The sequence below is a fragment of the Brachionichthys hirsutus genome, chromosome 10 (assembly GCF_040956055.1).
Source record: "Brachionichthys hirsutus isolate HB-005 chromosome 10, CSIRO-AGI_Bhir_v1, whole genome shotgun sequence".
NCBI classification, from domain to species: Eukaryota; Metazoa; Chordata; class Actinopteri; order Lophiiformes; family Brachionichthyidae; genus Brachionichthys; species Brachionichthys hirsutus.
Window position 1 is genome coordinate 14488720 of NC_090906.1, and position 14693 is coordinate 14503412.

Consider the following 14693-nt stretch of genomic DNA (forward strand, 5'->3'; position numbering starts at 1 on the left):
AGTTCAAGGCAGATTAACATCAGCTACGACAACCCATTATATAACGCCACAAAACAGCATCCGTGTTTTCAGATGAACTCACTGGGCAGAATTTTACGTGACCACAAAATGTCTAATACCATCAGCATCGACATCCGATGTGGTCGGTGTTCGTAATCACATGCAGTGATGTGGATCAATTCTGGAACTACGACCTTGTCTGAGGTCAAGCCTTTAGGCCTTTGTCTCCTGAATGAACCTTTTCACGCCAGCACCTCCCTCTCAGACTCCACTCTGCCAGATGGAACAAGATGTATGGATCAATCAAGCTGACAGTAACATCATCGAGTCGGAACGGTGAAGTTATCCACATCTTAACTGCATCCGATGTGCCACCGATAGCATGTCGACCTTTAGCTCCATGATTGCTATCATAGGAGTCACTGGAACCCTTAGAAAGGCATGCTCTTCCTGCACTGTCCTCTCACCATCAGCAGTGATGCAGCCTTTGCAAGGCAGGCTTAATTAGGATGAGTAATGCCAACGTTGGCCAGCAGAGAGTGCTCTTGTGGCATTTCAGTGACACCTTGGCTTTGAATGAGATAAGAGCAAACCTGCGAGCAAAATTTTGCTTTTAGACGTGAGCATCTTCCAGATGCTGGCGCTAGACACCAGAGGGCGCTGCACTCCTAATCTCATTGTGTAGCTACTATGCCATGACAATAAAGGCTTTCTATTCTATTCTAGATGGCCGAGCACTGCGTGCGCTACCCTGGTTCAGCTCAGGCATTCTCCACCTTCCGTCTCCCGCGTTGCGTTTCCATTATTGATGTGATTTTTGCTGTATCAGAGAGTATTCCTGATAATAAGTGATGGGTCCAAAGAAAGTGAGGCAGTGACAGGCAAAGTACAGAAATAATCATTTCTTAACTCAAATCACTCGTATGTCGATGCCACATGAAATAACTGGAAAGACACAAATCAACACTCATAACAACGGAAAAAAGGTAATTGCTATATAGCAAAAAAATATATAGCACACAAACAGAATATGATATGCAGTATTACTGTAATATAAAATCTTGTTTTATTGAGATTAACTTTGAGACAGACGATAGCAGCGAACAGCGGTGTGCAGTGCAGAGGAGGGAGGAAGCGTGTTGGACGCTACGTAGACATTGTGTACCGTACCATAACTGCACTTGACGCATACACTGAGGGCTGCACGATATAACCGATATGTTTAGGCTTTATCACGATATATATCGCAATATTCTGAATTCTCCTCTAAATCACGAAATAAATGTTAAAGTCAACACTTTGAAGCATAAAATGACACTTCAGACCCTTCTGTTGGATTACAAATGTACATGGAAAGGGGGGGGGGGGGGGGGGGGGGGGGGGGGTAACGCTCACGTTAAGTTCAGTGAAGCTTTTATTTCAAACGGGGCCGCTAATCTCACCAGCTTTTAAACACGAAACATAAATCATTGAATGGTTGTCTTTGCTTCGGTGTATTTCCTGGTGTCTTTAGAATCAGAATCAGAATCAGTTTATTGTCCGTGAGGGTTCAGACTAGGAATGTTTCTCTGTGAAGTCGTGCTACGTGTAACAGTAATGACTAAATACAGAAAACATACAAGTACAGACACATCACAAAACAGCAGCAGCAGGAGTGGATACACAGATGTGTATTAGCAGCATCAAAACTAGCGTCATCACGCAGTGCAAATAGAACAGTGCAAGTTATCGGTTATGAAATGTTCAAGAGACAGAATTATTGATTGTTCATGAGTCTTACAGTCGAGGGAAAGAAGCTGTTCTTGTGGCGGGAGGTTCTGGTCCGGATGGACCGTAGCCTCCTGCCCGAGGGGAGAGGGTCAAAGAGTCCGTGTCCAGGGTGGGAAGGGTCGGCTGTGATCCGACCTGCACGCCTCCGAGTCCTGGAGACATACAGGTCCTGGAGCGATGGCAGCTTGCAGCCGATCACCTTCTCCGCAGCACGTACAATGCGCTGCAGTCTGTGTCTGTCCCTGGTGGTGGCGCCAGCGTACCACATGGTGATGGAGGAGGTGAGGACGGACTCCACGATGGAGGTGTAGAACTGCACCAACATCTGGGTTGGAAGCTTAAGTTTCCTCAGCTGCCGCAGGAAGTACATCCTCTGCTGAGCCTTCTTGATGAGGGAGCTGATGGTCGGCTCCCACTTGAGGTCCCGGGTGATGGTGGTGCCCAGGAAGCGGAAAGAGTCCGCGATGGAGATGGGGGTAGGGGAGTCTGTGAGGGCGAGGGGGGACGGTGGGGCTGTGACTTTCCTGAAGTCGACAATCATCTCCACTGTTTTCTGGCTGTTCAGCTCCAGGTTGTTGCTGCTACACCAGGACACCAGCCGGTCCACCTCCCTCCTATAGGCCGACTCATCACCGTCAGAGATGAGCCCGATGAGGGTGGTGTCGTCTGCAAACGTAACCAGTTTAACGGACTGATGGCTGGAGGTGCAGCAGTTGGTGTACAGGGAGAAGAGCCAGGGGGAAAGTACACAGCCCTGGGGGGATCCGGTGCTGATAGTCAGGGTGTCCGAGACCGTAGACCCCAGCCCCACATGCTGCCTCCGCTCCGTCAGGAAGTCAGTGATCCACCAGCAGAGGGAGTCGGGCACGTCGAGCTGGAGCAGCTTGTCCTGGACAGTCCCGGGAGGATGGTGTTGAAAGCTGAGCTGAAGTCCACAAACAGGATCCTGGCGTAGGTTCCTGGGGAGTCCAGGTGCTGCAGGATGAAGTGAAGGGCCAGATTGACTGTGTCGTCTACAGACCGGTTGGCTCGGTAGGTGAACTGCAGTGGGTCCAGGAGGGGGCGGTGAGGGTCTTCAGATGGTGGAGAACCAGGCGCTCAAAAGACTTCATGACTACAGATGTCAGCGCTATCGGTCTGTAGTCATTAAGTCCTGTGATCCTTGTCTTCTTGGGGACAGGAACAATGGTGGAGGACTTGAAGCAGGCTGGAACACGACAGGACTCCAGGGAGGGGTTAAAGATGTCTGTGAAGACAGGAGTTTGACTAAGAGAGCCATGAAAGCAAAATATTTGGACATTTATTTCAGTGAGAGCCATATAATATATTTCAAACGTGAATTCAGCTAAATGTCAGTATAAGCGGTAAGCAGGTAATAAACTAGCATAATAAGCCTCTGAACGTTACGGACTAACGTGAGCGGACCCCAGAAAGCAGAGAACAGAGACGGTGCGATGGTTGAACTGATCATTTACACCTGGAGCTGCACACAGGACGAGGGGGGGCTGGAGCCCAACGATAATACACAGCCGAGAGAAAACCAAAAAGCAAGCGATGCCCTCTTGAAGCAAACGCAGGGCCCCGTCTTTTTCACACGTTTATTCCAAAAGAAGGTCCCAGGTAAGAATACACTAAAATAGTAGTAATCTGGAATTAAGGTGGAGCCAAACAAAGTCCACTCTGCCACCGTGCACACAGCTGGCCACGCCCACCCCTAATGGCGGGATGACGGCCTACTTTTAAAGTGGCAGCCCAGGCTCAGGGCGGAACCGTGACAGCGCTTCCGCTCTGTGATTTTCACAATAAAATGCAACACAAGCTCTACTAACAGACGGCGACTGTCTGGTGCCGCAAAGAAAAGGAACATAGGATCCAGACACAAGTGAACAAGTTACTCACAACAAAAAACACGACACACGACCTGGGCGCGCAAACCAGGAAACCAGCTGCGGTCAGCACGGGCAAGGCAAGTAAAAAAAATAAATAAAAAAAAAGTTTTTTTTTTTTTTTTGATGATCTCCATATGCGATCATCAAGAGAGCCATATATGGCTCGCGAGCCATAGGTTCCCGACCCCTGCGATAAATAGTCCAATTAAACAAACCTCTGGAGTGACTTGGTAGAGCGTCAAAGGCTAAGAACGACGTCAGTGCAGGATGGTGTATTTTGGCATGATGGGTGGAAAGGCAAAGAATGGAATACAATATGTCTCCATTGTGGGGAATTTCAATATTAGATGGGACACCACTAGGAAAGCACAACATTTAATTTGGTATAGGTATGACTGATTTCAATTGAACGTCTCATTTGGTGACGTCACACACAACACAGATAAACATGGGCTTAGATTGGCTGGGGCAAAGTCCCGCCTTCAGGGGACGGAATGATGTGATGACGAAGCAGGAAGCATCTTCATTCCACCATGAGGCAGCCACGAGAAACATGGTGGAATCCAGCGCTGATATCTGAACTAACTGTTAATTATATAAATGTCTTTAATCTTAACCCACATTCTCCTCATTGAATACGCACCCACTACAGAGAACAAGAACCGGAAGAGGGTTTGGAGAACCCTTACTCCATGAACTTGCTCTATGTCTGTATCCATAAAGGAAGTCTCACAACCAGGTTAACCTTTTGTCTGCCATCTGTCAGCTTTTGTACGACGTATGGAAATGTCTCGTCTGGCTTCACTGACATACCAACATCAGCATTTCTTTGCTGGCAGAAATCCGTCGTAATAAATATTTAAGTAGACCGAAGGATAAAGACACAAATACACACACAGAAGATATGTTAGCGCTAACATGATGTGAATGAACCGCATGTTATTGATGGAGACTAAAGGAAAACTTCTAGTCAGACCGGGATGTAAAAAAGGATGAATGACTTGAGGACGGTCACAAAGGTCTGCTGTCTGCATGCATATAAGTCTCCAACTGAAAATGGCACCTGATAAAAGGATAGCTCAGTGTGTCCAGCAAAGTTTCCGTAAGGTCATTTTCAATTCATTTTAGTAAATGCACAAAGCGCAATCTGTGAGCGGTCGCTGTGTGCTCTGGGGAACTGGCACGAAGGAGGAAAGCGCTCACAGAAATGTACTGTTCATGGACAAATCAATAACATCGATGGTTTCCTAATGACATTCTCCAGTGGATGTTTGAAAATGTAAAGCTTGAGTTTTCATATTACTCCTATAACCAATGTAGAAATGTTTGAAATATAGTCCCTGTGTTATGATGGTTATAATTTCACACTTAATCCAAGTCCAGCAATTTGCATAGAAGCCACAGTAATGCTAACTAAGCATCTATAGCATGCACAGCACAACCCATCCATCTCGTCTCTGTTGTGGCCTTGGAGCTGATTAAATCACCGCTCGACCGACATGTTCATTAAAAGTGCAGTCAGTGCAGTCAACTCATCATCGCAGAGCCCCACAAATAAAAATGTCACAATCCACTTAGCCTCAGGGGGACTCGAAAGATGCTGAGAACAGTTGGTCCGAAAAAGTCAAATGATGAACAGTGGGGAAGGGGTCGCCTAATTATTCCATATAGTGCAGTGTCAGCAGAATTGGCTGGGGCAAGACTAATTGCAGTCAAAGTTATTTGTGTCTAGAAGTGGAATAAAAACGTTGAGTCTGAACACCTGTTCTTAACTCATTCGTTCCGAGCCGTTGTCAGCTCTGCCAGACGCTCAGTACGGTCAGTTTTTGCTCATTTTGCCCACGGAACATTATTTCCTGACTATGCGAGCACCGAACCTACCAAAGGAAAGATTAAGGTATCTTCTTTCATCAGGAAAAGAAAGCGTGTTCCTACCGTTCCCCATTCTAAAGATATTGGCCGCTGAAGCGAAGCAGAAATCACCAAAATCAGCAGTTTTCAACAGAAAATGGCAAAATAGAGCTTTTTGTGCAGAGAAACATTCCTAGCAGATCAATGAGTTTGACTCTAATATTTATTGTTTTAGTGACACATCAAACATCAACAGTTGTTTACTGCTAGAAAACGCTGAGAAAGAGAGTTCGATTTTGTAATAACACACTATACAACGGCTGCTCCACCGTGATCCAGACGGAACCGCTCATCTGACGAATCCGGGTCAGGCTCCCTGTATCCATCTGAATCCCAACCTGAATCCCAACCCAAAGCGCCAGTTGACCCGAGAGCTGTCTTGTGTGATGACACACCCCTGGATTTAGACCGACAACCGGGTTGAACATCGGGTGTCGGTCCGCTTTGCTAGCACTAAACTTTTCAGCTCCGTGATTTCACCGTGATCATCATCATCATCATCATCATCATTTTGAATAACCGTAACAGATGCTTTCTTCTTAGTACCGTGACTCAAAGTCTCCAGTGTAAACTGCAGATAGTTCTCAGGTCACTCCTGCTCCGCCATTATCCCTCCTCTCTCGTCTTTTCATTACATTGTAATATTCAATACTCAATCATCCACCCAACAGGGGTGTAAGTCCTCATTACAGTCTAGGAGAGGTCTGATAGTCACAGAGGTGGATTAACCAAAGAACTCCAACTGCAACCGTTCAAAGTTAAACTGCGAGCTGCGTGAGAGCGTTAGGTGACAGAAGGCAAACACACATTCAGGGAGGAGGCAACGCCGGGCAAGTGTGTGTGAGCTTGTGAATAATTTGAATAAAGTTTGACTTATCTGACTGTTTTATTTTGCTTAATGCACCTTACAACCCACTGTGCCTTAAGTATAAAAATAGACCCGTTTGTTGATATTGCGCCTGAAAATCAGGTGCGCTTTATTGTCTGAAAAATACGGTACTCAATTTTACAAAGAGCAAAAAGAAAGAATCAACTGGACTTGTTTACGTTTGGTTGAAGGCATTTCACCTCTCATCCAAGAGGCTTCTTCAATTCTCAATGACTGGTCAAGGGTCCAGATATGTATACTGTATTTTCACAACCACTAGACGCACGTAAAAGTCTTAAATTATCTTCAAAATGTGCCGAACGCCCTATGGTCCGGGCGCCCTATGTTTTGTTGTAAGGTGGATTCAGTCAGGCGCCTCGCGGAGTGATACGTACCGATGCTGTCCTTCACCATAGTATTATAGTCAGGCGCCTCGCTGAGTGATACGTACCGGTGCTGCGCTTCACCATAGTATTATAGTCAGGAGCCTCGCGGAGTGATACGTACCGGTGCTGTCCTTCACCATAGTATTATAGTCAGGCGCCTCGCTGAGTGATACGTACCGGTGCTGCGCTTCACCATAGTATTATAGTCAAGCGCCTCGCCAGCACCTCCCTCTCAGACTCCACTCTGCCAGATGGAACAAGATGTATGGATCAATCAAGCTGACAGTAACATCATCGAGTCGGAACGGTGAAGTTATCCACATCTTAACTGCATCCGATGTGCCACCGATAGCATGTCGACCTTTAGCTCCATGATTGCTATCATAGGAGTCACTGGAACCCTTAGAAAGGCATGCTCTTCCTGCACTGTCCTCTCACCATCAGCAGTGATGCAGCCTTTGCAAGGCAGGCTTAATTAGGATGAGTAATGCCAACGTTGGCCAGCAGAGAGTGCTCTTGTGGCATTTCAGTGATACCTTGGCTTTGAATGAGATAAGAGCAAACCTGCGAGCAAAATTTTGCTTTTAGACGTGAGCATCTTCCAGATGCTGGCGCTAGACACCAGAGGGCGCTGCACTCCTAATCTCATTGTGTAGCTACTATGCCATGACAATAAAGGCTTTCTATTCTATTCTAGATGGCCGAGCACTGCGTGCGCTACCCTGGTTCAGCTCAGGCATTCTCCACCTTCCGTCTCCCGCGTTGCGTTTCCATTATTGATGTGATTTTTGCTGTATCAGAGAGTATTCCTGATAATAAGTGATGGGTCCAAAGAAAGTGAGGCAGTGACAGGCAAAGTACAGAAATAATCATTTCTTAACTCAAATCACTCGTATGTCGATGCCACATGAAATAACTGGAAAGACACAAATCAACACTCATAACAACGGAAAAAAGGTAATTGCTATATAGCAAAAAAATATATAGCACACAAACAGAATATGATATGCAGTATTACTGTAATATAAAATCTTGTTTTATTGAGATTAACTTTGAGACAGACGATAGCAGCGAACAGCGGTGTGCAGTGCAGAGGAGGGAGGAAGCGTGTTGGACGCTACGTAGACATTGTGTACCGTACCATAACTGCACTTGACGCATACACTGAGGGCTGCACGATATAACCGATATGTTTAGGCTTTATCACGATATATATCGCAATATTCTGAATTCTCCTCTAAATCACGAAATAAATGTTAAAGTCAACACTTTGAAGCATAAAATGACACTTCAGACCCTTCTGTTGGATTACAAATGTACATGGAAAGGGGGGGGGGGGGGGGGGGGTAACGCTCACGTTAAGTTCAGTGAAGCTTTTATTTCAAACGGGGCCGCTAATCTCACCAGCTTTTAAACACAAAACATAAATCATTGAATGGTTGTCTTTGCTTCGGTGTATTTCCTGGTGTCTTTAGAATCAGAATCAGAATCAGTTTATTGTCCGTGAGGGTTCAGACTAGGAATGTTTCTCGGTGAAGTCGTGCTACGTGTAACAGTAATGACTAAATACAGAAAACATACAAGTACAGACACATCACAAAACAGCAGCAGCAGGAGTGGATACACAGATGTGTATTGTTCATGAGTCTTACAGTCGAGGGAAAGAAGCTGTTCTTGTGGCGGGAGGTTCTGGTCCGGATGGACCGTAGCCTCCTGCCTGAGGGGAGAGGGTCAAAGAGTCCGTGTCCAGGGTGGGAAGGGTTGGCTGTGATCCGACCTGCACGCCTCCGAGTCCTGGAGACATGCAGGTCCTGGAGCGATGGCAGCTTGCAGCCGATCACCTTCTCTGCAGCACGTACAATGCGCTGCACTCTGTGTCTGTCCCTGGTGGTGGCGCCAGCGTACCACACGGTGATGGAGGAGGTGAGGACGGACTCCACGATGGAGGTGTAGAACTGCACCAACATCTGGGTCGGCAGCTTGAGTTTCCTCAGCTGCCGCAGGAAGTACATCCTCTGCTGAGCCTTCTTGATGAGGGAGCTGATGGTCGGCTCCCACTTGAGGTCCCGGGTGATGGTGGTGCCCAGGAAGCGGAAAGAGTCCACGATGGAGATGGGGGTAGGGGAGTCTGTGAGGGCGAGGGGGGACGGTGGGGCTGTGACTTTCCTGAAGTCGATAATCATCTCCACTGTTTTCTGGCTGTTCAGCTCCAGGTTGTTGCTGCTACACCAGGACACCAGCCGGTCCACCTCCCTCCTGTAGGCAGACTCATCACCGTCAGAGATGAGCCCGATGAGGGTGGTGGTGTCCGCAAACTTAATCAGTTTGACGGACTGATGGCTGGAGGTGCAGCAGTTGGTGTACAGGGAGAAGAGCCAGGGGGGAAGTACACAGCCCTGGGGGGATCCGGTGCTGATAGTCAGGGTGTCCGAGACCGTAGACCCCAGCCCCACATGCTGCCTCCGCTCCGTCAGGAAGTCGTGATCCACCAGCAGAGGGAGTCGGGCACGTCGAGCTGGAGCAGCTTGTCCTGGAGCAGTCCCGGGAGGACGTGTTGAAAGCTGAGCTGAAGTCCACAAACAGGATCCTGGCGTAGGTTCCTGGGGAGTCCAGATGCTGCAGGATGAAGTGGAGGGCCAGATTGACTGCGTCGTCTACAGACCTGTTGGCTCGGTAGGTGAACTGCAGCGGGTCCAGGAGGGGGCGGTGAGGGTCTTCAGGTGGTGGAGAACCAGGCGCTCAAAAGACTTCATGACTACAGATGTCAGCGCTATCGGTCTGTAGTCACTAAGTCCTGTGATCCTTGTCTTCTTGGGGACAGGAACAATGGTGGAGGACTTGAAGCAGGCTGGAACACGACAGGACTCCAGGGAGGGGTTAAAGATGTCTGTGAAGACAGGAGTTTGACTAAGAGAGCCATGAAAGCAAAATATTTGGACATTTACTTCAGTGAGAGCCATATAATATATTTTAAACGCGGATTCAACTAAATGTCATTATAAGCGGTAAGCAGGTAATAAACTAGTATAATAAGCCTCTGAACGTTACGGACTAACATGAGCGGACCCCAGAAAGCAGAGAACAGAGACGGTGCGATGGTTGAATTGATCATTTACACCTGGAGCTGCACACAGGACGAGGGGGGGCTGGAGCCCAACGATAATACACAGCCGAGAGAAAACCAAAAAGCAAGCGATGCCCTCTTGAAGCAAACGCAGGGCCCCGTCTTTTTCACACGTTTATTCCAAAAGAAGGTCCCAGGTAAGAATACATTAAAATAGTAGTAATCTGGAATTAAGGTGGAGCCAAACAAAGTCCACTCTGCCACCGTGCACACAGCTGGCCACGCCCACCCCTAATGGCGGGATGACGGCCTACTTTTAAAGTGGCAGCCCAGGCTCAGGGCGGAACCGTGGCAGCGCTTCCGCTCTGTGATTTTTCACAATAAAATGCAACACAAGCTCTACTAACAGACGGCGACCGGCTGGTGCCGCAAACAAAACGGAACATAAGATCCAGACAAAGTGAACAAGTTACTCACAACAAAAAACACGACACACGACCTGGGCGCGCAAACCAGCTGCGGTCAGCACGGGCAAGGCGAGTAAAAAAAATAAATAAAAAAAAAGTTGTTTTTTTTTTTTTTGATGATCTCCATATGCGATCATCAAGAGAGCCATATATGGCTCGCGAGCCATAGGTTCCCGACCCCTGCGATAAATAGTCCAATTAAACAAACCTCTGGAGTGACTTGGTAGAGCGTCAATGGCTAAGAACGACGTCAGTGCAGGATGGTGTATTTTGGCATGATGGGTGGAAAGGCAAAGAATGGAATACAATATGTCTCCATTGTGGGGAATTTCAATATTAGATGGGACACCACTAGGAAAGCACAACATTTAATTTGGTATAGGTATGACTGATTTCAATTGAACGTCTCACAACAGTGACGTCACACACAACACAGATAAACATGGGCTTAGATTGGCTGGGGCAAAGTCCCGCCTTCAGGGGACGGAATGATGTGATGACGAAGCAGGAAGCATCTTCATTCCACCATGAGGCAGCCACGAGAAACATGGTGGAATCCAGCGCTGATATCTGAACTAACTGTTAATTATATAAATGTCTTAATCTTAAGCCACATTCTCCTCATTGAATACGCACCCACTACAGAGAACAAGAACCGGAAGAGGGTTTGGAGAACCCTTACTCCATGAACTTGCTCTATGTCTGTATCCATAAAGGAAGTCTCACAACCAGGTTAACCTTTTGTCTGCCATCTGTCAGCTTTTGTACGACGTATGGAAATGTCTCGTCTGGCTTCACTGACATACCAACATCAGCATTTCTTTGCTGGCAGAAATCCGTCGTAATAAATATTTAAGTAGACCGAAGGATAAAGACACAAATACACACACAGAAGATATGTTTCCAATGTTAGCGCTAACATGATGTGAATGAACCGCATGTTATTGATGGAGACTAAAGGAAAACTTCTAGTCAGACCGGGATGTAAAAAAGGATGAATGACTTGAGGACGGTCACAAAGGTCTGCTGTCTGCATGCATATAAGTCTCCAACTGAAAATGGCACCTGATAAAAGGATAGCTCAGTGTGTCCAGCAAAGTTTCCGTAAGGTCATTTTCAATTCATTTTAGTAAATGCACAAAGCGCAATCTGTGAGCAGTCGCTGTGTGCTCTGGGGAACTGGCACGAAGGAGGAAAGCGCTCACAGAAATGTGCTCCTCAACACATTAAGGAAGCAGCTGAAAGCTGTTCATGGACAAATCAATAACATCGATGGTTTCCTAATGACATTCTCCAGTGGATGTTTGAAAATGTAAAGCTTGAGTTTTCATGTTACTCCTATAACCAATGTAGAAATGTTTGAAATATAGTCCCTGTGTTATGATGGTTATAATTTCACACTTAATCCAAGTCCAGCAATTTGCATAGAAGCCACAGTAATGCTAACTAAGCATCTATAGCATGCACAGCACAACCCATCCATCTCGTCTCTGTTGTGGCCTTGGAGCTGATTAAATCACCGCTCGACCGACATGTTCATTAAAAGTGCAGTCAGTGCAGTCAACTCATCATCGCAGAGCCCCACAAATAAAAATGTCACAATCCACTTAGCCTCAGGGGGACTCGAAAGATGCTGAGAACAGTTGGTCCGAAAAAGTCAAATGATGAACAGTGGGGAAGGGGTCGCCTAATTATTCCATATAGTGCAGTGTCAGCAGAATTGGCTGGGGCAAGACTAATTGCAGTCAAAGTTATTTGTGTCTAGAAGTGGAATAAAAACGTTGAGTCTGAACACCTTTTCTTAACTCATTCGTTCCGAGCCGTTGTCAGCTCTGCCAGACGCTCAGTACGGTCAGTTTTTGCTCATTTTGCCCACGGAACATTATTTCCTGACTATGCGAGCACCGAACCTACCAAAGGAAAGATTAAGGTATCTTCTTTCATCAGGAAAAGAAAGCGTGTTCCTACCATTCCCCATTCTAAAGATATTGGCCGCTGAAGCGAAGCAGAAATCACCAAAATCAGCAGTTTTCAACAGAAAATGGCAAAATAGAGCTTTTTGTGCAGAGAAACATTCCTAGCAGATCAATGAGTTTGACTCTAATATTTATTGTTTTAGTGACACATCAAACATCAACAGTTGTTTACTGCTAGAAAACGCTGAGAAAGAGAGTTCGATTTTGTAATAACACACTATACAACGGCTGCTCCACCGTGATCCAGACGGAACCGCTCATCTGACGAATCCGGGTCAGGCTCCCTGTATCCATCTGAATCCCAACCTGAATCCCAACCCAAAGCGCCAGTTGACCCGAGAGCTGTCTTGTGTGATGACACACCCCTGGATTTAGACCGACAACCGGGTTGAACATCGGGTGTCGGTCCGCTTTGCTAGCACTAAACTTTTCAGCTCCGTGATTTCACCGTGATCATCATCATCATCATCATCATCATTTTGAATAACCGTAACAGATGCTTTCTTCTTAGTACCGTGACTCAAAGTCTCCAGTGTAAACTGCAGATAGTTCTCAGGTCACTCCTGCTCCGCCATTATCCCTCCTCTCTCGTCTTTTCATTACATTGTAATATTCAATACTCAATCATCCACCCAACAGGGGTGTAAGTCCTCATTACAGTCTAGGAGAGGTCTGATAGTCACAGAGGTGGATTAACCAAAGAACTCCAACTGCAACCGTTCAAAGTTAAACTGCGAGCTGCGTGAGAGCGTTAGGTGACAGAAGGCAAACACACATTCAGGGAGGAGGCAACGCCGGGCAAGTGTGTGTGAGCTTGTGAATAATTTGAATAAAGTTTGACTTATCTGACTGTTTTATTTTGCTTAATGCACCTTACAACCCACTGTGCCTTAAGTATAAAAATAGACCCGTTTGTTGATATTGCGCCTGAAAATCAGGTGCGCTTTATTGTCTGAAAAATACGGTACTCAATTTTACAAAGAGCAAAAAGAAAGAATCAACTGGACTTGTTTACGTTTGGTTGAAGGCATTTCACCTCTCATCCAAGAGGCTTCTTCAATTCTCAATGACTGGTCAAGGGTCCAGATATGTATACTGTATTTTCACAACCACTAGACGCACGTAAAAGTCTTAAATTATCTTCAAAATGTGCCGAACGCCCTATGGTCCGGGCGCCCTATGTTTTGTTGTAAGGTGGATTCAGTCAGGCGCCTCGCGGAGTGATACGTACCGATGCTGTCCTTCACCATAGTATTATAGTCAGGCGCCTCGCTGAGTGATACGTACCGGTGCTGCGCTTCACCATAGTATTATAGTCAGGAGCCTCGCGGAGTGATACGTACCGGTGCTGTCCTTCACCATAGTATTATAGTCAGGCGCCTCGCTGAGTGATACGTACCGGTGCTGCGCTTCACCATAGTATTATAGTCAAGCGCCTCGCTGAGTGATACGTACCGGTGCTGTCCTTCAACATAGTATTATAGTCAGGAGTCTCGCCGAGTGATACGTACCGATGCTGTCCTTCAACATAGTATTATAGTCAGGAGCCTCGCGGAGTGATACGTACCGGTGCTGTCCTTTAACATAGTATTATAGTCAGGAGCCTCGCGGAGTGATACGTACCGGTGCTGTCCTTCAACATAGTATTATAGTCAGGAGCCTCGCGGAGGAAGAGGAGGAAGCAAGAAGAAGACCTGCAGCAACTCGGCTCCTGCGATCGGCAACTCCGTGCGCGGCGATCTCACCGATACGGTCTAAACCGGAGTGAAGCTAGCTAACGAGCTAACGAGCAAACTATCTTATCATCATCCCGGGTAGATTAACCAAAGAACTGCAACCGTTCAACGTTAAACTGCGAGCTGCGTGGGAGCGCTGGACGACAGAAGGAGAACACAGTTCCACTCAGAGTGGAAGGCAGCGCAGCGCCACAGTTTGTGAATGGAGGGTAGCTGCTAGGGCTAACTGTCTGCTAGCATTGTTGTTCGAGCCTTCGCAAAAGCCGGCATCATTTCCGAGGCGCCGCACGGCACGGAAAGTGACTGACAGTGAAGAAAGGGAGCCCGGCATGCTTGACGGAGATCTAGCGCAGCTGTTCAGTACAGAAACAGAGGATGAGGACTTTGATGGGTTTGATTAATGACGATTTAAAAATGTACATGAGAAGGTCCCAGGGGGGACAGTGAAGCTACAAGGAAGAGACGTAAAGAAGGGAGAGGACTTCAGGTACCTCGGGTCAACAGAGCAGAGTGATGGAGAGAATGTGGAAAGGAGGTGAAGAATCGTGTGCAGGCAGGCTGGAACGGGGGGAGGAAAGTATCAGGTGTGCTCTGTGGTAGGAGAGTGTCAGCGAGGATGAAGGGAA

The 14693-nt window shown here is 46.9% G+C and overlaps 1 protein-coding gene across 1 annotated transcript in view; it reads right to left on the reverse strand.

Annotated features, from left to right (window-relative positions):
* The window catches only part of LOC137900706 (RIMS-binding protein 2), a 52045-nt gene extending 49163 nt beyond the window's left edge, over positions 1-2882 (reverse strand). Inside the window, 3 exon segments of the mRNA XM_068744836.1 lie at positions 2378-2524; positions 2707-2811; positions 2862-2882. Of these exon segments, the coding sequence (XP_068600937.1) occupies positions 2378-2524; positions 2707-2811; positions 2862-2882 (273 nt within the window).
* Between the last annotated feature and the right edge of the window lie 11811 nt (positions 2883-14693).